Below are 23,634 nucleotides of genomic sequence, written 5' to 3' on the forward strand. Positions count from 1 at the left end.
CTGTATTGTACAAATGCTGCTCAGACGCCTCATCGTCACTTTGCAGCTTCAGGAATAACAACTGCCATGCATGACGTGGTAGTGAGACCTATCAACACTTGCATAAACAGCTGGGGATCCATTCCTACACACACAGCACACAGCACAGAAGCCATTGAAAGTAGGGATGTAAAATCCCATTTAATCAGTTAACCAGTTAAACTCTGTTTAACCAGTTAACTGATTAAACAGGAGCAGGCGGACTGGAGCAGACCCCCTACCCGCTATGGCCAGGGGCTGCTCTGACCAGGCTGCAGCGAGCCTGCTTGCAGCATACTTGGACTAAGCTTGCCATAGATGGGAGTTGCTCTGGCCAGGCTGCTCAGGAAGGGGCTGCTCCAGCCAAACCGGAGTGTGCCCCGCCAATGGCGGGCCCCACGGGGCTGCTCCAGCCCCCACTGGTTAACTCTAACCAGTAAGCCTCACCCATTAAGGGTGGGACTTATTGGTTAACTGGCTAACCATTCACATCCCTAGTTGAAAGTAAGGGTGTTAAGATGTGGAAAATTCACTAATCGTGTAGTCAGTCAAATTTTTATCAACTACACGATTAGGGATGGGGGATTATCAAGGGAAGGCCTCCTCATTCCCAGTTCATGCTGGATCCAGGAGCTACCCCTGCTGCAGCTCTGCAGCTTAAATGTAGTTAGAGGCGGGCACTCAGGCAGCCCAGTTCCTACATTTAAACTGCAGACCCCCTGCAGACAGGGGCTACTGCCAGAGGCAGTAATGTGGAAGGGGGGCAGGCAGCTTCATAGAAATGGTGCTGGGGGAACCGGCTTTTAAGCCAGCTTCCAACCCCTCCCCCCCCACTGCCTCTAATACAGAGGCAAAAGGGGGGGGAGCGAGTAGCTGTGTAGTCGACTCAACTACCCGATAAGACTAGAATTATTTGGCAGTCAACTACTCGCTTACATCCCTAGTTGAAAGATAGTACCAAATGTAAACAGAAGCACAATGGTTGGTGGGATGCAAAGCAATGCCCCACGGAGCATCGGGACAGGACCCAGGACACCCCACGCCTCTGCACAAACCTCTGCGGGAGAAGAAGAAGAGGGGCCCAGCGGGATTGCCCAAAATGTGCCGCTCTAAAGGCACTGCAAGTGCCGTGAGTGTGGTCATGCTGATGGCTGACAGTATGGACACCCAATAGAGTTTTCACAGTGAGCAGCACTGTAACTGCCAACACTTTACATCTGCCAGTGGAGATATGGCCTTCAATAGAGACTGCTATATTCAAACAGATTTTTGGTTGTTGTTAGTTAAGAACAGATTATCTTCACTTCTTCCTTTTTTAGATGTTATAAAGGTAAATAAAACTGACAAATCTGAACAAAAGAAAAATGTGCATAGTTTCAATGAATCCATAGAACTAGATAAAATGCTTATTAAGACAGTCTTAAAGCTGCATTTAAACTGTGCTCCTATTCCTATAAAACAGAGAAATGTTACCCAGAATAACTGTTGTTTCTCTCTCATTCTAGGTTAATTGTTTTTTTCTAAATGCAATTTATGAAGTCATTCAGGTAAGGGCCTTTCCCACTCTCCAGAGAAAATGTATTAACCCTTCGAAGAAGATCTATGTTTAAGGAACACCCATCAACTCTAACTTATCCTTTAAAATTGACAAGACCTCCTGCTATACAACACATGCATTACACGGAGTACCTCTCTAATTTCTGTGGCTCAAAATTATATATTCACATTTTAAAATGTTCTCTCTCCTGTTTCTGCATGAAATGCACATAAAAAGGACACTAGCTTCCTTACAATATAAAGGAAACCGTGAAACTGACTATATGTGGTGCTGAAAAAAACACAAAGGAAAAAAAAATGAGAAAAATATTATTGTCCAGTCCATTTCACTTATACTAAATAATGCTGTTTAACACTTTTTAAAAATCCATTATAATGAGGGGGGGTTAAGCTGAAGTCCCTTTCAGGCAATATGTGCTAGAAAAGTAACAAGGAAAGTCGGTAGGTAGGTAGGTAGAAAGATAGGTAGGATAAACACAGAGGGTCATCTCCAATGAAAAGGAAAACTCAGCTAAAGTATCCTGATCTCTCAGTCCATAGCGAAGTAGTGAAGTTTGTGCCACAGCAGAAAAAGCAGGAGAGCTAGCTATCCTGAATCTCTAGGAAAGAAGAGCCTTTCATACAGAAACCCTGTGCACTGGTTCAGAGACGCCCTACTCTATTCTCTGGCTCCTTGGCAACACGACTTTTAAAACTACAGTTAACACACATATATCTCCATTAAAGGTGGGGCTAGTATCACAGAACCATAGAGCTGGAAAAGACACCAGAAGGTCATCAAGTCCAGCTCTAGGCAGGACCAATCCCAACTAAATCAACCCGGCCAGGGCTTTGTCAAGCCGAGACTTAAACACCTCTAGGGATGGAGACTCCACTACTTCCCTAGGTAACCCATTCCAGTGCTTCACTACCCTCCTAGTGAAATAGTTTTTCCTAATATCCAACCTGGACCTCTCCCACAACTTGAGACCATTGTTCTACCATCTGTCACTACTGAGAACAGCCTCTTTCAATCCTCTTTGGAACCTCCCTTCAGGAAATTGAAGGCTGCTATCAAATCCCCCTTCACTCTTCGCTTCTGCAGACTAAACAGACCCAACTCCCTCAGCCTGTCCTCAGCCTCTCCTCATAAGTCTCATGCTCCAGCTCCCTAATCATTTTGGTTGCCCTCTGCTGGATCCTCTCCAATGCATCCACATCCTTTTTGTAGTGGGGGACCCAGAACTGGACACAATACTTCAGATGTGGCCTCACCAAAGCCGAATAAAGGGGAATAATGACATCTCTGGATCTGCTGGCAATGCTCCTCTTAATGCAACCTAGTAGCCAATAAGGCTAATGGCATATAAGGGCACACTGTTGACTCATATCCAGCTTCCACTGTAACCCCCAAGTCCTTTTCTGCAGAACTACTACTTAACTGGTAGGTCCCCAGCTTGTAACAATGCTTGGGATTCTTCCATCCCAAGGGCAGGACTCTGCACTTGTCCTTGTTGAACCTCATCAGATTTCTTGTGGCCCAATCCTCCAATTTGTCTAAGTCACTCTGGACCCTACCTCTCCCCCTAGCTTAGTGTCATCCGCTAACTTGCTGAGGGTGCAATCCATCCCCTCATCCAGGTCATTAATAAAGATATTGAACAAAACCAGTCCTAGAACCGAACCTTTGGGCACTCCAATAGAAAACGACTGCCAACCTGACATCAAGCTGTTGATCACTACCCGCTGGGCCCAGCCTTCTAGCCATCTTTCTATCCATCTTACCGTCCATTTATCCAATCCACATTCCCTTAACTTGCTGGCAAGAATATTGTGGGAGACAGTATCAAAAGCCTTGCTAAAGTCAAGGTATATCACATCCACTGACTTTCCTACGTCCACAGAGCCAGTTACCGCATCATAGAAGCTAATCAGATTGGTCAGGCACGACTTTCCCTTTGTGAATCCATGCTGACTATTCCTAATCACTTTCCTCTCTTCCAAGTGCCTCAAAATGGATTCCTTAAGGATCCCTTTCATGATTTTTCCAGGAACCGAGGTAAGACTGACTGGCCTATAGTTCCCTGGATCATCCTTCTTCCCTTTTTTGAAGATGGGCACTACATTTGCCTTTTTCCAATAGTACATTCAGAATAAGGCCTCAAAAGTTAAAGAATGCCTACCATAATGTGGGGGGAAGGATTTATACACCTATTAACTGTGCCCTTCAACCAAGCAGTGTGAGTGGTTGCGTCTGCCATTTTAAGCCCCCCTGAACAAGTTCCCATCACCTAACCATCATAAATCAGATTTCCTGACTCCTACTCAAATGGGAAAAATCCAATGGCCATAGTCAATGGCAACAGGCACATCTGTGGCAAAGCAGCAGAGACTTGGAATAGAGATCATTTCAGGCATTTACTTTGGCATACGAGCTCAAAAGTCCACATAAGAGGACATTGTCATCTTAGATGAAGTCAGAAATACTGTTCACTAGAGAAATTGAATTTAAAGGGTCAATCTGACCTACATTTCATAAATTTCTCATTTAGAATAAAATTTGAAACACTGAGAAAACCAACTTTCTGGACAGAAAAGGAATTCATTTTAAAATTTAAAAACATTATTTTCATTTATTTTAAAAAGTATTCAACCATTACATATTTCCATCTATTGTAAAAGTACTTTAGCTTTTTAATATTGAGACAAATAACTGTGCAGGAAAAGACCAACAGATTTTTTAAAGATATCCTGAAATACTTTTTTTCTTTTCTTCTAATATCTGCTGTATTGTATAATGTAAAAAATATCATATGAAATGCAGGTCTTTGAGGATTACACATTGCAGATACCAAGGAAGTGAAACTGACTGATTTAGAGGGGAAGTAATTTTTATTCAGACTATTAAATAAATGTTAACAAAAACAAAACAAAACCTTTAACAAAAGCCATACAAGAAATGGTCTCAAGGATTCAATCCCACTCCTCTTAAATTAAGGTCCTAGGATAAAAGTAACCAAGAAATCCTCCAACAAGGAAAAAAAGGAAGATTCACTATGATAATATGATTGATATTTCTAAAGAAAAAGAAGTGCAAGGAATAATGTCAGCCTTCTTTATACAAAATAAACACTAAATTTAAATGGCATAAGCGCCCATTTTTCCCTTTTCTTTTTAGGTCATCTTTGAAGGCCCTTTCAACCCTTTGTTGACACTTTTTCCCCTCACAGTAACATTACTCCTTAGAGCAGTGATCACCAGTCACTAGATCAAGATCTACTAGCAGATCCTGGAGCCTCTGACAGGTGATCTTGACTGGTTTGGCCAAGAGGCTATCAAGTGCCAGCACTTTAGCTGCCCCTCCCACCACTGCTGTGCAGCTCCTGCCCCTTGCCTTAGAGCTTTCCTCTCAGGAGCCTCCTCCTTGCTGTGCAGGGCAGAGGTGCGAGAGGACCGGGGCTGATGTCAAGGTACTCCCTCCCACTCCGTATCATTTCTCCACAGAGCAGAGAGGGGGCAAAACAAGATTTGAGTTTGCGGGCTGCTTTTGGGAGTGTGCCAGAGCCAGGGCAGGGGTGAGCCTACTTTAGCCCCCCTGCACCACCACCCAGGAGCCACCTGAGGTTAGTAGAGCCCAGCGGGAGCCCATATCCTAAAACCCTATGCCAGTCATGAACTCTCCTCCTGCACCCCAAGCACCCTGCATCCAAATGTCATCCCAGGGTCTGCACCTGGAACCCCCTCCTAAATCCCCATTGCCTGACCCAAGCTCAGATCAGAGCCGCTCTCACACTCCAGATCCTTTAATCTAGCATTTCTCGAACTGTGGGTCGCGACCCGAGCAACTTAGAGGGGAGTCGTAGCTGGAGTTGATTTTTCACTTGCGACACCTCTCCCCCGGGCCGCAAAGAGCAGCAGGGCAGCAGAAGGCAGCTGCCGGCAAGCCGCGCAGCGTGGCTGGGGCCACGGGAGTCCAGGAGAGCGGCTCAGCTGCAGGAGGAGGCAAGGTGGCGGAAGAGTGAGGCCGGTGCCGGCGCAGGAGCAGACGTGCGAGCGGCCGGCCGGGGCACGGTTGCTGGGAGACCGAACGCTTCCCCAGCTAGGAAAGGGGAGGTCCCTCAGGCAGCAGGCTGGGGGATTGGGTCGGTGCAGAGGACCTGGAAGTAAATAAGGGCACATGGGGGTCAGAGGAGGCGGCAGAGGAGACACGAGAGAGGAGTGGAGGACGGAGGAGAGGAGAGAGAGAAGGAAGGAACCAACCAAAGGGATGGGGAGCGGAAAAGAGACAGAGAGGAGAAAGAGATGGGGGGAGGGAGGGGGAAGGAGCCTGCAAGGGGGAAGGGCGTTGAGGTCCGCAAACGCCTTGAAGGAACCCCAGGAGGGCAAAGAATCTGGTGAGAAGGGGGGAGGAAGAGGTCACACAAATTCATTTAGCATTTTAAGGGGTTGTGGTGTCACAAAGTTTGAGAACCTCTGCCTTAATCCAAGACCAGAGTCTGCACCTCAACCCTCTGTTCCAGCCTGATGAGAGTGAGTGAGAGAGAGAATGGGCAAGAGAGGGAGAATGGAGTGAACAGGGGCACGGCCTAGGAAAAAGGGAAGGAAGGAGGTGGGGCAAGGGTACTTATATTTGAGGTGGATCCTGGATTACACTTACATTCAAAAAGTGATCTCATGCTTAAAAAGGATGGAGACCACTGCCTTAGAGGTATGGCAATGCAAGTTGAATAAAAGAATACTGGACACTTCTTATGACCCGTGGAGATTTTATACAGGAAGATGATAGAGTTCCTCAGAGAGCCAGGACAGGAAAAATTCTGAGTCTGCAGTTAGTTATACATGTTTATTAGGCTTAGGAGTGTTATTTCAGAAGAAAATATATCCAGGGGAAGGAGGAAATGTGTCATCAAACAAAGCATTATATGTATACCTCTCTAATACAGGTTGTACCTCTCTAATACGGCAACATCCTTGGCCCAGTATGATTTTAGTTACTCAAATGTCCACTTAGCAGTTTCCTGCAGATTCATAAAGCTTGTTTACAGCCACCAGTCCTGGCTCTCAGAGTTCTGTGCTGTTATTTAGCTCCAATTTACCCTTGAATATCTTCTAAGAGCTCAGTAGGGGTATGTCTACACTTGCACCCTATTTCAAAATAGGGATGCAAATGAAGACATTTGAAATTGTAAATTAAGCCAAGATTTAAATATCCCATACTTCATTTGCATAATCGCGTTATGGCGCTATTTCAAAATAGCGCTATTTGAAAATAAAACACGCTGTGTAGACGCGTTATTTCAAGAGAAAATCCTTCTCTCGAAATACAGGCAGTCCCCGGGTTACGTACAAGATAGGGACTGTAGGTTTGTTCTTAAGTTGAATCTGTATGTAAGTCGGAACTGGCGTCCAGATTCAGCCGCTGCTGAAACTGATCAGTTTCAACAGTGGCTGAATCTGGACGCCAGTTCTGACTTACATACAGATTCAACTTAAGAACCCCAGGCATCCCCAAGTCAGCTGCTGCTGAAACTGATCAGCGGCTGATTCCAGGAAGCCCGGGGCAGGGGCTTCCTGTAGTCAGCCACTGGTCATTTTCAGCAGCTGCTGACTAGGGGACACCTGGGGCAGAGCAGCTGGGGTGCTGCTGGGTTGGTCCAGTGGCACCCAGAGCGGCGCTACGGGACCAACCGGCAGCGCCCCAGCTGCTGTACCACAGGCGTCCGGAGCAAAGCCGCGGAGCACGGGGGCAGCGGGACAGCCCAGACGCGCCGTGGCTATCCTGCTGCCCTCGGGCTCCGTGGCTTTGCTCTGCTTTGCTCCCCGTCCCCCTGGTCTGCAGACCAGGGGGACGGGGAGCAAAGCGGTGGAACACGCAGGCAGCGGGACAGCCCAGATGCGCCGTGGCTATCCTGCTGCCCTCGGGCTCCGCGGCTTTGCTCTGCTCTGCTCCCCGTCCCCCAGGTCTGCAGACCAGGGGGAGGGGGAGCAGAGTAGAGCAGAGCGGCGGAACGCGCGGCCAGCTGACAGCCCAGACGCGTCTGGGCTGTCAGCTGGCCGCGTGCTCCGCTCTGCTTCCCCTCCCCCTCCCCCATGGTTTGCAGACCAGGGGGAGGGGGAGCAGAGCGGAGCAGAGCAGAGCGGCAGAACGCGCGGCCAGCTGACAGCCCAGACGCGTCTGGGCTGTCAGCTGGCCGCGTGCTCCGCTCTGCTTCCCCCTCCTCCCCCATGGTTTGCAGACCAGGGGGAGGGGGAGCAGAGCGGAGCAGAGCAGAGCGGCAGAACGCGCGGCCAGCTGACAGCCCAGACGCATCTGGGCTGTCAGCTGGCCGCGTGCTCCGCTCTGCTCCCCCTCCCCCTGGTCTGCAGACCACGGGGAGGGGGAGCAGAGCAGAGCGGAGCAGAGCAGAGCAGAGCGGCAGAACGCGCGGCCAGCTGACAGCCCAGAAGCGTCTGGGCTGTCAGCTGGCTGCGCGTTCCGCCGCTCTGCTCTGCTCCGCTCTGCTCCCCCTCCCCCTGGTCTGCAGGGGGGGGGGGGGAGCAGAGCGGAGCGCGCGGCCAGCTGACAGCCCAGAAGCGTCTGGGCTGTCAGCTGGCCGCGCATTCCGCCGCCGCTTTGCTTCCTCTCCCTGGTCTGCTCGAGACCAGGGAGAGGAAGTGCCCCGTTCGTAACTGCGGATCCGACGTAAGTCGGATCCGCGTAACTCGGGGACTGCCTGTAACTGTTAAACCTCATTTGATGAAGAATAAGGGTTATTTCGAGAGAAGGGTTTTCTCTTGAAATAACGCGTCTACACAGCATGTTTTATTTCCAAATAGCGCCATAACGCGATTATGCAAATGAAGCGTGAGATATTTAAATCCCGGCTTCATTTGCAATTTCAAATGTCTTCATTTGCATCCCTATTTCAAAATAGGGTGCAAGTGTAGACATTCGAAGTGTTAGTAATGCTGATAGCCAATACTGACCTCCTAGGGTTCAGCAAATTCTCTTGTTCAGCACCCGTCAGGTCCTGAGAGTGCCAGACTAGAGAGGTTTAATCTGTATTATACCCTACAAAGTCCAGTAGGGAGAGGGCAAGATGTGGAAGGCCCTATGAAAAGTTGGGGGAGGGGAATGGAGCTTTATTCCAAAACAAATTAAGCCCCTGATTAGGTCCTCAAGTGTTAAATGGACAGAAAGAACCCTATCTACTATCTCCTTTTCAGTACTGAGTATCCTATATAAAGGTGAACCATATATTTTTATTGCCATTGTTTTATGTTCCACCTTGTTTCTTATGCTCCCCACATCTCTCCTTGTTTAAATTACAGCTACGTGTTGAGCAAAGGTCTTAACTAAGATGTCCTCCAATGATGCCCAGATATATTTCCTGAGTCAATTCTCATGTAACTTATAATGTTCTAATTAAATTTTTCCCTCTGCTGTGTAAATTATTTCACATTTAGCAGATGAAATGTATTGCTGATATTATCTTATCCATTCACTAGATCAGACATACTGTCTTTTAGCAAATATACCCCGCGGTTTTTGCTTTTTGAGTTAAAAAAAATCTTGTATATCCCGCGCACGAGTATAACTCACAGGGTATACAAGGCTGTGCCGGGGTATATTTATGGTGCGGGGGGAGAGGGGAAGAGGGAAATTAGCCAGCCACTCACCACCCAGTTCCAGCCTCCAGGTAGGGGAGCCCTCACTGTCCAGTTCCTGTGCAGCTGGATGAGCGCTTCCCCGCCCCTTCCCACGGCTGCGGAGGAATCAGGCGGTAAGCACTCCCCCGCCTGGAGGCTGCGCAGGAACCAGGCAGGGGAGTGCTCACCGTCCGGAGGCTGCGCAGCAACCGGGCAGGGGAGTGCTCCTCCTGCCCCTCCCTACGGCTGTGGAGGAACTGGGAGGTGAGCTGGTGTGTAAAAAAAATGTTGTATACCCCGCACCCGAGTATACCCCGCGGGAGGGTGGGGGTGTGTGTGCAGGGTTTGTAAAAACAAATATAACCCGTGGGTTATATTAGCTAAAATACGGTAGCTTGGTGTTAATAAAGGATTTCAAAGCTGCACAGGGCCAAAATTAAGCACTTAGATGTAAAATGCACAGATTTTACTTTTGGGCAAGTGCATGGGGTCATTCACATACATATAAGGCAGGGGCGGGGAACCTCAGGTCCGGGGCCAGATGCGGCCCCTGGCTTGCTTGGATCCAGCCCCTGAGGTTCAGAGCCCTCCCCCAGCACTGGGGAGCTCACGCTGGTGCTCCAGTTCCCTACTGTCCGACCATGGAGCTGGAGCACACAAAATCTACTAGGCTGAACCCCCGTAGGCTCTAGTGTGCGAGGTGAATGTGGAGAGTGTCTTTCTCCTTCTCAGTCGAGGAGGGCCACATCAATGAGGATTTGTTTGGGGTTTTTTGCATCTCACTTGTGTGCAACCCAAAAAAGGTTCCCCACTCCTATGAGGGCAGACGTTCTCCATTTTGTGGGCGGAAGGGGGGGGGTTAGCTAAATCTCAAACCATTAGAATATTCTTAGTAGGAATATACAATCCCATTTAATTAGTTAATCTATTAGACATTAAGTTTAACCGTTTAACCAATTAACCAGGGGCAGGTGCTGTGGCCAGCCAGAGCAGCCCCTGCCTGCAGCAGCGTGGCCCAAGGAGGCCCACTACAGACATGTACTGCTCTGACCAGAGGGATGGAGGCAGGCAGGCAGCTGCTTCAGCCCATACTGATTAACTGGAACCAGTAAGCTGAGGCTTATGGGTTTACCATTCACATCTCTAATTCTTACGCACAGTTGACCAATGTTCTCTGTAAGATGTGTGCTTGGGTGGCCACCCAGGAGAGATTCAGGCATCACCCAGCTGATTAGCAAAGCACCAAAAGCTACCCACAGCTGGCAGCATGTGTTTCTACTGGTGCTGTACACCTGGCCATGCCTCAGGGAACACAAAATTTTATTCCACATGTGGGTGGGGGGTGGGGGAAAGAGGGAGAACATTTGTTGTCAGCCCAACTTTTTAAGCTGCATAGAACTTTTGTATTGTACATAATAACAGAAAAAGTATTATATAGCCACAATGTGAAAATTAGTTCCTATTCATGCATTTCACAAGAACATGACATGATGACCAGTCTCTGTACTAGACAAACCCAGGACAAAAGTAGCAGTGATCAGAATTGAGGTGAAATTGGCAAAATTCACTAAGCAGACTAGCAGGCACCTGCCCATCCCCTGCCTGGCTCAGATCAGTGCTATTAAATCTTTTTCATCAGCACAAAAAAAAAATTAACCCTCAGAAGTTTAACAAAGTGAATGAGAAAGAAAACTATTTTTCAACTCTCACATTTAAGGGAAAAGGTTAGATAATGGAATATTTTAAATGCATAAAGGTTTTAATATCAAAGCTTTTGACCTTGAAAGGTTTTATTCTTCAAAGAAATCCTCTTATCAAATTATCACAGAGAAACATGGTAAAAGTCAATCTAAAATATCAAGGTCAGGCAAAAGTCAGGCAGATGCAGGAAAGTGCTCCATCTCAATTGTTTCAGTTCAATATTTCCCCAAAGAAGGCCTTTTATAAAATGGAAGACTGTCCATTCTTAGTAAATCAATGAAGAAACTGCCTAAACACATCCAATTCACAGTATTATTCTACTATGAAAGACACTATTTTGACCACTGACCAAAATGCATTACAAGATAATTAAAATAAAGATTTGTGCCAACTATCAATCTTCTTATGCTCGCTTCACAAGAAACTTCACATTTATCTATTATCCTACACCTGAGACTTACTCAGTACATTATAAAATAATGCTGGAAAAGACTGAGGATTCTATACACTGGCTTCTGAGTGGAAAGAAAGCTACCAAAGATCTTCTACAAACTGTTAAAAGCATATAAAAGGGAGGAATAAGTATTAGCACCTAATAAACCTGGGTAACACTTCAGAGAGCTCCTTCATGCTAATCTGCCACTATGATCAAAAGCCAAAGGATGCAAGGGCTACATAGGGTTCTAGTCTCACGGCTAATTGCTCTGTGCATGTAATACTGAGCTCTAAAAAGTTTAAAATAGAGCAATTTTCCAAAAATATTATACTTTAACTTACTGTAAGTAAATAAAACGCTTAGCATTATGTATGCTCAGATCTTGCAGTATTCCTCATCACCATCTTATTTTACTATTCTATAAATCTCATGAAGATGAAAAATTTTCATTTTTGTTTCAAGCTCCAAGAAGAAATATGCATTATATAATTACCCTAAAAGATATAGCAAATGTTATAGCTATAATTACCCAATAACACTGATGTTAGTAAAATAAAAAATGGCTGTGCCCAAAGACCCCCCATTAGCAAGCAGACATAGCTCTGCTTGTGATTACAATGTATTTTTAAAATTCCAGCATTACCTCACAAAGATGTTAAACATTTCATGGAAAAAACCCACCATACCAAATTATTCTTCCTCACCCCGAAAAAATGAACACATTCCATTTATCACCATGAACAGACCAAGAGAAAATAAACCTTCACTGCAAATTGGGCTTTCTACAAAGAAACAGGTGAATGAGAAAGTCTCGAAGATGATAGGTCCTCACTTAAAAACATTATCATACTTCACTGTGACACACAGGCACTCTACTTTTTAATGGGTCACAGATATATCAAAGTACCGATGGACCCCACCCCCTTTCGAATGCCAGAATGGCTAGTATATTACACCCGGTGGCTACTTACCAGACGCAGTGCTGAGCAGCAGGGTGGCACTGGAGAGCATGAGCACCAGCATAAGGTGCTGCAGAGAGGCACTCATACCTGAGGAAGCGAAAGGAGGAGGCAGAAGAAAAAGAAAAAAAATACAGAAAAGGGAGGAAATTCCTCCTTTCGAAACAATCTTTAAAACGCTCTTGGATCACAATCCAGTCTGGAAGGGCAAACGGCAGATGACAGGAGCTGTCTGAGCTCTTACTCCTTTACACGTATCTGTCCTCATGCCTCAGGACTGGCTCCTCTTCTTTCTAGCGATCATAAGAAAAGGGGGGTTTGGTTTCCAAGCCAGGCTGCATTTCCCTTCCCCTGGGTAAGCAGTCACTCTTGCGGTCACACCGGAAACCCAGATTATTTCCCACGCAACTTGACGATATCAAAGAAGCATCCAGGTTTCGCATGAAACATATCCAGGGAGGGGGATAAGGAGAAAAATCGGCAGCAACTGTCACCTCTCCTGCCCCGGGTCCGCAGAGCCAGTGCTGAGGGCTGCGGTCAGAGGGACACCCCCATGCCGCGGACCGACGCCGTCGTCCTTCGGCCCTTTCCGCGTCGCTTAACTAGGCGAGGTCCCTCCCCGCCACTGCCATGTACAGGCGGCGCCGTGGCCCGGCCCGTCTCTGCAGGCACCCTGCTCGAGGGCGCAGCCCCGGCCCCTCGGGACTGGAGGGCGCCCAGCCGGGTGCTTCCAGCTCAGCAACGGCTCAGGCTGCAGCTCGCGACAGAGGCCCCCTCGCTCCGCCGGCGGGCAGCTCTCCAGCGCCTCGAGCAGCCACCGCGCGGAGGGAGGCGTCTCCGGACTTCAGCCGGCGGCTATGGGGTGCCGCGGAGCCCCGCGCCTTGCCACAGGCTGGCTCCCTCACGCGGCGGCGCCTGCTCCCGTCCTCGCCCCCCCGCACAGCGGCGCGGCTAGCAGGAGCGCGCGGAGGGGAGGAGAAGATCCACGCGCGTCGCCTCCCAGACCAGACACAAAGGGGAGTCGCCGCTAACTGCCAGTCTGAGCTCGCGGCCCCCTCCCCCTCCAGCAGCCCGCCTGGCCCCGCCCCGTTTGTCTCCTGCCTGCCCGCTCAACTGCCGCGCTGGTCTCCTCGCGCGAGCCAGGCCCCTCTTCTCCCCACCCTCTCGCAGAGGCCCCTGATCATAGAGGTGGGCCTCCAGGTAGCTAGAGAGGGGCTGCGGCGCCACCCTGTCAGTCTGCCTATGGTGGGGGGAGGGAGAAGGGTGTTGACAAGGGAGTTTGGCGCGCCCCGCCCGCACCGCCATATTTGTGGAGAATTGTGCGTTTGCCAGATTGCGGCCTTGAGAAAATGTGCGTGGGCGGGTGCGCTGGTCAAGGAGCTGGCCGGGTGCCTCCGCGCACAGTAGCTGCAGCAGCGCTGTTTGCAAGCCGTGAGCTCGCACTCGCCAGTGTGGCTGCCCCACCAGGCTCCTCCAGCGGCGGGGGCGGGGACACACACCCGACCGAGGCAGTCATCCTTAGGAGCTTGCTCCTGCCCATCCATGGCTGCCGGTGCAGGGCGTTCTCCGTGCGGGCTCCCCGCCTACACACGGGCAGGGCCGGGAGCTGCTGGCCCTGGCCCTGTAGCAAAGCTCCTCTTTCCTCCCTGCGGATTGGAGAGAGAGCAGCGAGGCCCCTTTCGCTCTGCTATTCCTTCATCCTCCCAACCCACCCGCATTTGCCCCCGCTCCTGCATCCACCAGCTGCCTTGTTTGTAAACTCTTCGGGGCAGAGACTGTCTCTGTTACTGTACGAACAAGTGCAGTACCCAGAGAATCCCCACTCTGCACTGGAGTGCCAAGGTGCTTCTGTCACACAAACAGCAACAGTATTTATAGTAATAGTAATAAATAATGATTGTTTGAAAAACTAAGGAGATTGTTTTTACAACTTCAGCCTACCCTTCACCTCATAAGAAACATCTAAGAGACACATGGACAAAAACAAATAACACAGTCATCCAGCAAACTCAGGAAAGACCAGATCTCATATTTCTAAATTTAAAAAAATCACAAAATTAGTTTATTTTACATTATTTGTAAATGTTACAGTATTTTTAAATTAGATATCAGACGTGACAGGAAACTCATCTGAGGCACGGTATCCAATTTTCAGTGAAATGCTGGTATTTTTAAAAACCATTTCCCCCCTCCCCCTTAGATTTTACTAACTCATAAGATTGAGTAATCCAAAGGGGAAGCCAGTGGCACAGATGGATTTGACACACTTCAAAACATTGTTAACACTCAGGGTAGGGTTTGCATGTACACATTAAAGCCTACTGACCTCTGATTCTGATTGGAAATTATGAACACCACTGTTGCCATTAGCATCATCAAAATAATATAGCGCTAGATAGTTAAAAAGTGAGCATATCCTCAGACTTCTGAATTAGATGTATATCTTCATGTAATACATTGTATAGAACTTGTGCTGTCTCAAATAAAATTTGTTTTTCTTTGTCCTCTTATTATTATTTTTGATTTAGTGACCTCCATCGGAGACTTTGAAAGCATTTTAAAACATTAATAAAATTAGCCTCAAAACTGCCAGAAATCTTGTACAATATTTTCTCATTTTTCAGCTGAAGAAACCAAGGCTATGTCTATGCCAAGATTTTTGTGATGTTCTCCCACTGTTGCTCCAGCTCTAATGTAGTTTACACCAGTTCCTCCGTTGCTGCTAGCAACTGTGGAATTATACAGGTGGTAGGAAAAACAGCCAAATATTTTCACACACAAAAATCAATGTAGGCCAGAGGGATTATATTACTTGCCCAAGATCACACACTGGGCTGGATATTCTATCATATACAACTGAAAGGATGATTGAGACTCACGGCTATGTCTACACCACAGGGTTTTTCTGGGATACCAGAAGTATCCCAGAAAAACTCTGCCGCATCCAGGGAACACGTCTGCTCTTCTGCTTTTTTTTGCAGAAGAGCAGATGCGCTCTTTCAGAAGCCCTGTCTTCCTCCTCCCACAAGGAAGAAGGACTCTTCCAAAGGAAGAGGCTTTTCTGAAATTTTGCCCAGTGTAGAGGGGCCAAATTTCGGAAAAGCCCCTTCTGAAAAAACACAATTTGCGTACCTTTTTCCGATAGATCATTGTAGTGTAGGCATAGCCTCAGAAGTATGTGATAAAACTGGGATTAGAATCTGATTAGGGCCTTATTCTCTGTCACCCTAAGATCTCTTTATATTGATCTAAAGGAGCTTTACATGGGATGGAAAAGGCCTCTTAAAAATACATTCTGTAAACCAGGGGTTTCCCCCTAGGGCTGTGGTTCTCAACTGGTGGTTCATGGACCACTGGTGGTCCATGGTGACTTTTTCAGTGGTCCACAGGAACATTGTCCACAGTCACACGGCATGAGCAGACGCCACTGTTAGGCTGTTTTACGCCATGTTCACAAGCACGCAGCACGTCATCCATAGCGTCACCTAGGACGCAACCACATTGTATTGCCAGTAACTTCCGTCTGAGGCTCTGAGTGTCAGTGTAGCTGCCACCGTCATGCTGAGCGGTTGCTGTGTCGTTCGTCCTATGCTACATGTGCTGTTTTACAGGTGTGGTGTAGTTTGTTTATAATGGCAACGACAGGAAGAAATGTCAAGTGCAAGTACTTGGAGGACTACATCAAATTCGACTTCACTTGTCAAGAAAAAGGCGGCACGGATTTGCCACAATGTGTTATTTGTTTCAAAGTCTTGGGGAATGACTCAATGAAGCCGGCTAAGCTGAAACTCCATCTCGAAAAGTGTCACCCCACCTTGTTGCAAAAGAATGAAGATTATTTTGAGCGGCAGTTATCAGGTCTGAAATGGCAGTGCCTCAGCTCAACAAGTGCATTCTACAATAAGACAAGCAATGCAGTGCGCGCTTTCTACATTGTTGCATACAAAGTTGCACAGACCAAGAAGCCTCATGCCATCGTAGAGCAACTTGTGCTCTCCTGTGCAAAAGAGATGGTGCAGCTTCCCCTTGGTGAGGAAGCAGCAAGGAAGCTGAATGATATATCTGTCTCTGAGGACACAGTATCGAGATGGATAAATGAGATATCACAGAACATCAGTGAACAAGTTGTAGATGAAATTAAGTCTCCATTGTTTGCCATACAATTGGATGAATCAACTGATGTCACATTGTGCTCTCAGCTATTGGTGTTCGCACGATACATGGTTGAGGGAGACTTCAAAGACGAGTTCCTTTTTTGTAAGGCACTTGATACCACCACAAAGGCTCAGGATGTGATGGAAATTGTTAATAATTTCTTTGAAGTACATAGTCTGGATTGGGTAAATCTTGTGTGTGTCACCACTGATGGTGTACCTGCCACGCTAGGCTCAAGATCGGGCTTCCAAATGCTGGTGAAACAGCGTGCTCCAATGGTAACCAGAGTTCATTGCTTCATTCATAGGGAAGCTTTGGCATCAAAAACATTGCCTGATAACTGAATGCCATTTTCAAAGGGTTGGTGAAAGTGGTGAATCACATCAAATCATCGTCTCTGAACACCAGGCTGTTCAAAAGATTTTGCCTGGACACTGGTTCCGACTTTGATGTGTTGATGCTCTACACTTCTGTACGGTGGTTGTCATCAGGGAACGTACTCAACAGAGTTTTTCAACTGAGAGAGGAGTTGGATTTATTTCTCCAGGCTCACAGAAAAGAGGAATTCCAAAATGTGCTGATGCAGTCAAATTTAGAACTTGCGTATCTTGTCGATATTTTTGGAATCTTGAACAAACTGAATCTTCAGCTGCAAGCGAAAGGTGCAGATCTGTTCTCTCACCAAAGCGTCATCAAGGCTTTTCTTGACAAATTGGAACTCTGGATCGTAAAAGTGGAAGGCAATAATTTAGTTCAATTTCTATATGTGGATGCCATGCTCGGGGAAAAGGAAACCATTCAAACGCAAATTGTCGATCATTTACAGAAGCTACGAGACGAATTCCAATGATACTTTCCAGAGGTGGACAGAACAAGGGATGGATTATCTTTCATCAGGAATCCATTTACAACAGATGTTGTTAGTGTTCCAGAGGATCTACAGGAGGAATTCTTGGATCTGAGAAATGATTTTGCAGCTCAAGACGTGTACCAGCAATCTACCATGGAGAAATTTTGGGCCAGCATGTCCAGGAGTTACCCAAATCTGTCAGCACACGCAGTCAGATTTCTTTTGCCATTTGCATCAACTTATATGTGTGAGACTGGATTTTTGTCTTTGTTGCACGTTAAGTCCAAACAAAGGCTTGCAGTGGAAAGCGATATTCGTTGTGCATTATCAAGTACCACTCTAAACATTGAAAAGCTTGTCAGTGAGAAGAGAATCCCAAAATCTCTTAGTAAGAAATAAATTTCAAACCAAAATGTTCATTGTCTGCTCTTTTTTATCATGTCTCAAAAGAGAGGTGGTCCATCAAAATTTTTTGATTGGCCTGGTGGTCCGTGGACTGAAACGAGTTGAGAACCACTTCTCTAGTGGCTCTCAACCTATCAAACTTTAAAATTTCCGTAACTTATGCTGGGCCCCAGAATACAAGGAATAAAAAAATGGCTTAAAGCTACTTTTGTCCTCCCATTTCTCTCCTAAACTCAAGAATGGATGAACCAAGTATCAGGCTGCCAGGTCTGTAGATTCCCAGCCCAGTACCTTGAAATGGTATCAGCAAAAGTATTATGTACACATGGTGCTCCTTTATTCAACAAATCTGTTGCTTATATGAACTGAATGTCAAATTTGTTGATTTTGATGACAATAATAAGCTTTTAACTTTTTTTTTGCACTACTCATCCTTGAAAGGGCCAGCACAGATAAGAATGAATCATCATCATCATCACCATCAACAACCATGGGTTCAGCGCCTGTTGGTGTCTGATGCCTCCCTCACTATTTCTTTCCATCTTTCCCTGTCCAGTGTGGAGTGTCTTAGTTTCTATAGACTTGCTCCACACCAATCTACTATATCATCTACTCTCTGTAGGGTCTGCCTCTCCTATTTGGACCAACCATTATGCCGAATACCAGGGTCTTAACTTTTCGCTCATTGTTCATTCTGCAGATATGCCCAAATAGCTGTAACGTCCGTTGTATAACCTTCTGCAGTAGGTTCTCTTTCGGCCGTATCTTCCTATATAATTCCTTGTTGGTGATCTTCTGCATCCATCCTATTCTCAGGATCTTTCTGTAACAACTCCTCTCGAACGTCAATATCCTTCTCTTAGAATCTTTTGTTATCACCCATGTCTCACATCCGTACAACATGCTGCTAAATACACACGTTAACGTCAACACATCCGAAATTTGGAGAAAACTGAATTTTTATTTGAAGTTTTATAGTGCTTTATTATTTTTGTACTTTTTACACCCAAAAATTTCATCGCCTGCCTAGCTACAATTAAGTTGTTTAAACAAATGTGTTGCAATGGTAGAAAAAAAATTGCGTGTCTGCAAACTGTAGATACTGGGGTCACTTACAACTTTTTTCTTTTGAAAAAGGTGGTACTTATAATTTTTTAAAGGGGTACTTTATTTAAAAAAAGGTTGAGCAACACTGTTTTATACCATTTTAATATTTTGTCCTTTAGTTATGTATAAATTTGGGCCTCAATTCTGAAAATATTTTATACTGGCAGAGTCCTATATCCTCAGAAAGCCACTGAAGTTAGGATTCTCCCCACATACAACTCATTTCAGAGCCAGAGCCTTAGTAGGTTCTCCTGGAGATGAACTCGCAATGAGTGTTGGATGTGTGGAAATATTTAGATTCCTACACAAGCAATATTCAGTTCTGCAAAATGGGTAAGTTTTAAGGACAAGATTGTTATTTGTCCAGAATGCTTGGTTCCCCTGCACAGCCTACCTATATCACTGGTCATAGCGCTGGGGTAGAGCAGGAACTGCAGAACCGCTGCTTCCTCATTTTGCCTGGGTGTGGAACAGGTGGGCAGGGTCAGGCCAGGTCAAGTCAGGGAATGGGCTGATCCTGGAATCTATATGCATCTGATGAAGTGATTTTAATCTACAAAAGCTTATGCCCAAATAAATCTGTTGGTCTTTAAAGTGCCACAGGACTCCTCGCTTTTGCATTAAATGGGAAGTTTGCCAGAGGCTATTCATCATGTGAAATATCATTTTCTTCTTAAGTCCAACAATGACCTCGTCAGAAATAGATATAATGACTCATGCCAGAATTCACTCTCTCAATCTGAACAAACTGGGTATGTCATTGTCACAATCACCTTTCAGATTTTCATTGTTGTCAACAATCATATTTTTTTTATTCACTGTGGACTGTTAGAACTAAGCTTATAATTAATAGAATCCTGCTATTGTTATGTTCCTGTTTAAAAAAAAAATCACTCTCCACACCAGCTAGTTCCCATTGAAAAGACAAGATGATTTTCCAAAGCTACCTTTTCTTTTTGTTTTGTAATTGTGCTTGGACAATTAGACATAATACTGATATAATCAACATATGAGATGTAGAAGAAAGCTAATTGAATGGCGCAGGAAAAAAATTACACTTTGAGAACAGATCAATGATATTATCAACCTTTCTAGACTTGCATTTGATTTGAGGCTGCTGAGAAAGTAGGTCAGCAAGAAGAAATGTGCATGCATGAGCTGTCATGCTGTGCTTTCAACTTCACATGGAGTTCAGGGATTGCCAAATGCCAATTACATGCCTATAGGAGCTGTTTCCCATGGGAGGTATGGGGGTCATGCAGAGCTGGCCTTACCATGAGGCGAACTGAGGCAGCCGCCTCAGGTGACAAATTGTGTAAGGGTGCCACTAGGACCCAGAGTGTAGAAAATTCAAAGTTTTGGCCTGAGCAAGGGGGCATGTGGGCATCATTTGAGCTCCCCGCCTCAGGTGCCAAAATGTTGTGGGTCGGCCCTGGGGTCATGAGTCTGCCACTGCAGACTCTTTAGCAATATTCGAAAAAAATGCAATGGTTAGTTACCATTATAAATAGCTTCTTACTTTGCATAAACTAAAGTAAACTAAACTAGTAGGCTACGTCTACACTGGCCCCTTTTCCGAAAGGGGCATGCTAATTTTCCAGGTCGTAATAGGGAAATCCGCGGGGGATTTAAATATCCCCCGCGGCATTTAAATAAAAATGTCCACCGCTTTTTTCCGGCTTTTAGAAAAGCCGGAAAAGAGCGTCTACACTGGCCCCAATCCTCTGGAAAAAAGCCCTTTTCCAGAGGATCTCTTATTCCTACTTTGAAGTAGGAATAAGCTTATAATTAATAGAAGTAGGAATAAGAGATCCTCCGGAAAAGGGCTTTTTTCCAGAGGATCGGGGCCAGTGTAGACGCTCTTTTCCGGCTTTTCTAAAAGCCGGAAAAAAGTGGCGGACATTTTTATTTAAATGCCGCGGGGGATATTTAAATCCCCCGCGGATTTCCCTATTACGACCTGGAAAATTAGCATGCCCCTTTCGGAAAAGGGGCCAGTGTAGACGTAGCCGTACAGTAATTCCTTAAAACATGTATCAAGATTTCCTCAGTGTTGTTAGGTTCTGTGGACTTCAGCTACCTATCCTACTCCAAAATCACTGAATTCCTAGAATAGAAGCACCAGGTTTAGGGTCAGAAAGTGTCCTACATAGGTGTATCTTATGGAAATGTTTTAGAGTCTGACATAATCAGGAAAATATGGTAAATATAATTTCCCTTAATGCAAGTCTCAAAGGCTTCATTGTTAGATGCATCAAAAAAATCACATTTCACTGCTGAAGCCTCTCCAGTAACCAGTGCTCTAGAATCCTCAGTGACTGGGTTCAACAGACCTGATCTCACAAGAGCTATTGTGCCTTAGATACAGCCTGTGGAAGGGAGTGGTGTAGGGCTGCGCTGCTTCTGAGGGAGCACCAAGAGGCATTCTGCCCCAGCCAGAGTCATACTGGTGGGGTATGCATTTGACTAAGTAGGCTCCAGCCCACGAAAACTTATGCCCAAATAAATGTTAGTCTTTAAAGTGGCACAAGACTCCTCATTGTTTTTACTGAAGCAAACTAACATGGCTAACCCTCTGAGACTGGTAGGGGAGTAAATTTGCTCTACTCTTTTAAGCGTGCAGCATACTATGATTTGTATTGCCAGCCAGTCCTGCAGGTTGGAAAATAGTGGGGTCAGAGCAGTGATTCTGCTACTCCAGACCACTTGCCACCTTCTTTCAGGCAATTAACCCCTCAGGAAAGCAATCCAACAGCAGCCCTGCACTCCCTCAAGTGAAGAGCCTTTTATTGTGGCCAATCAGCTGTGTCTTTATTCCATCCCCACACTGAATGGCCACTTACACTCCTTTAGTTTTTCCTTCTATAGAAACTTAATTGTTATTTGGACCATCAGTTTTTAAAAGAGATAAGACCTGTCTTCAGTGACTAAGTTTTGCTCAAACTTTTCACAGTACTTCACCATTGAACTGAGAAAATGTGTGTGCAGATTCAGACTCAAAGCAAAATTTTTCAAAAAGCCAAGAGCAAATGAAAATAGTTTAGAATGGAAGTGTCTTTTAACTATAGGGTTCATTGCCATCACAACACTATAATAAAGGACAGACCTTAGTTGGAGACATTCCTTTCAAAGGAAAGATGTCTACTCAGTATTTCTTTCTTGGGTATAATAATCACTGAGGCCTTTAACACCTGTCAAAGTAAAGTAAGTTAAATTATCAGTTTTGTAATGTAAAAAGCAAATTAGATTATCTATTCTAAATAACACAAGAACAAAACTATAACTTTTGTGATTAGGAGGAAACAGTTTTATGTTTATTCCTAAATTCCTTTCTTTCAAAACAATTATACATTTATTCCTAAATTCCATGCAACTCTCAGCACATATAGAAGTCATTATCAAAACTGATTTTTTGCTATGAGTTCCTACTAATAGTTTTTTCTCCTGCATCAGAGCCTCCTATCCTAGCAAAATACCTTAATGCTCTTTTAATGAGAAATAGAAGTTCACTATATACCCAGGGTTTGTCTGGATTTTATATAAATATTTAAAAATAATTTTTAACCCCAAACAAATATTTCCTTCCACCAAATACCTCTTAATAAACCTTTCTGATGAAGTAATATATTAGAACAGAGACGTTATTTTTCCACTTAAATTAGTGGTTGGTTTCCCAGGCACATAGCCAGTTTAGTTGGCACAATAACTTCCTTTACTCCCACATTCCCTTAGGACATCCTGCATAATTTCTTGAGGCCTATAAACTTTGGTTCACAAAAGAGACACACTTGTGTACAAAGGTCACTTTCAGATCAAAACTGATGTACAGTATTTAAATCTACTGATTGCATTTACTATATGCTGTTCTCTGACTCCCTGCAGTCACCTCCCCTACTTGCTATTTAAAATAAGCTTTTAAAAATGGACAGTTATTGGTAAAAAGACTGCAAGAAACCCATCTAGATTTTTCATGTAAACGAGATCATTACCTCTTTACATTGCTCCCACTCACGAGGCTATAAGCCAGGATCTATTCATGGCAACTTTGCAATAGACACACAATCATAGAATGTCTGGTAATAGATTTAGAAAACATGCCTCCTGATTTCTGTAGTACTTTTCAAAAAGTAAAAACAATCATGATCTTCCTACAGATTTTAAAAATACATAAACTCATGTCAAAAATTAAAAGATTTTTCAAAGACTATTTAGTGAAAAATATTAAAAATAAAAATGTGCTCCATTTCAAACCCTGTGAAATGGAAATAATTTCAAAAAGTTATGATATTTTTCTTTTATTTTTGACCAGCTTTAATCTGCAGGGAATAATAAACAATTACCGGTAATGAGATATAGATTTCTCCTCCCTACTATCACTTAATTTTTTTCTTTGACCATTCTGAACCTTTGCAAAATTTCCTCAATTTTGGAAAAGTTACAAAGTGAAAAAGGGAAAATGAAGCTGTGTAACACTGCCACTCTCACCGTTCCAAAGCTAAGGACATTTTTAAAAGTGACAAAATAAAAAGAGAAAAAAATGATTAAAAAATCTAGGCACCCTTTATTTTATTGCATTAAAAAGAAAAAAAAGGAGATAGAAAAAGGAGGCACAACAATTATAGATTTGAAATTCTGAAATTTTCAGCTGCGACAAAAACTGACAAATTAAAAAATATTAAGAAAACCTTTACACTTAAAATAGTCCACCTTTAGAATAAAATATTTTGATCAGTTCTACTACAGATACTCCACATTAGGACTGGGTTGCTTTCTTCTACTGGGGCAATCAGAAATTCTAATTATCATCCCGACATCCCTTCACAGGGGCTCTAGTTATA

The 23,634-nt window shown here is 45.0% G+C and overlaps 1 protein-coding gene across 2 annotated transcripts in view; it reads right to left on the bottom strand.

Moving 5' to 3' along the window:
- The window catches only part of BMPR2 (bone morphogenetic protein receptor type 2), a 202,231-nt gene extending 188,738 nt beyond the window's left edge, over positions 1 to 13,493 (bottom strand). Inside the window, exon 1 of one of the 2 annotated variants that reach the window (XM_006130743.4) lies at positions 12,292 to 13,493. In XM_006130743.4, coding sequence (XP_006130805.1) covers positions 12,292 to 12,367 — 76 coding nt within the window. In that variant the 5' untranslated portion in view covers positions 12,368 to 13,493. The remainder of the gene's footprint in view (positions 1 to 12,291) is intronic. The other variant, XM_006130742.4, reaches the window with a different exon arrangement.
- Between the last annotated feature and the right edge of the window lie 10,141 nt (positions 13,494 to 23,634).

The sequence above is a fragment of the Pelodiscus sinensis genome, chromosome 7 (assembly GCF_049634645.1).
Source record: "Pelodiscus sinensis isolate JC-2024 chromosome 7, ASM4963464v1, whole genome shotgun sequence".
NCBI classification, from domain to species: domain Eukaryota; kingdom Metazoa; phylum Chordata; order Testudines; family Trionychidae; genus Pelodiscus; species Pelodiscus sinensis.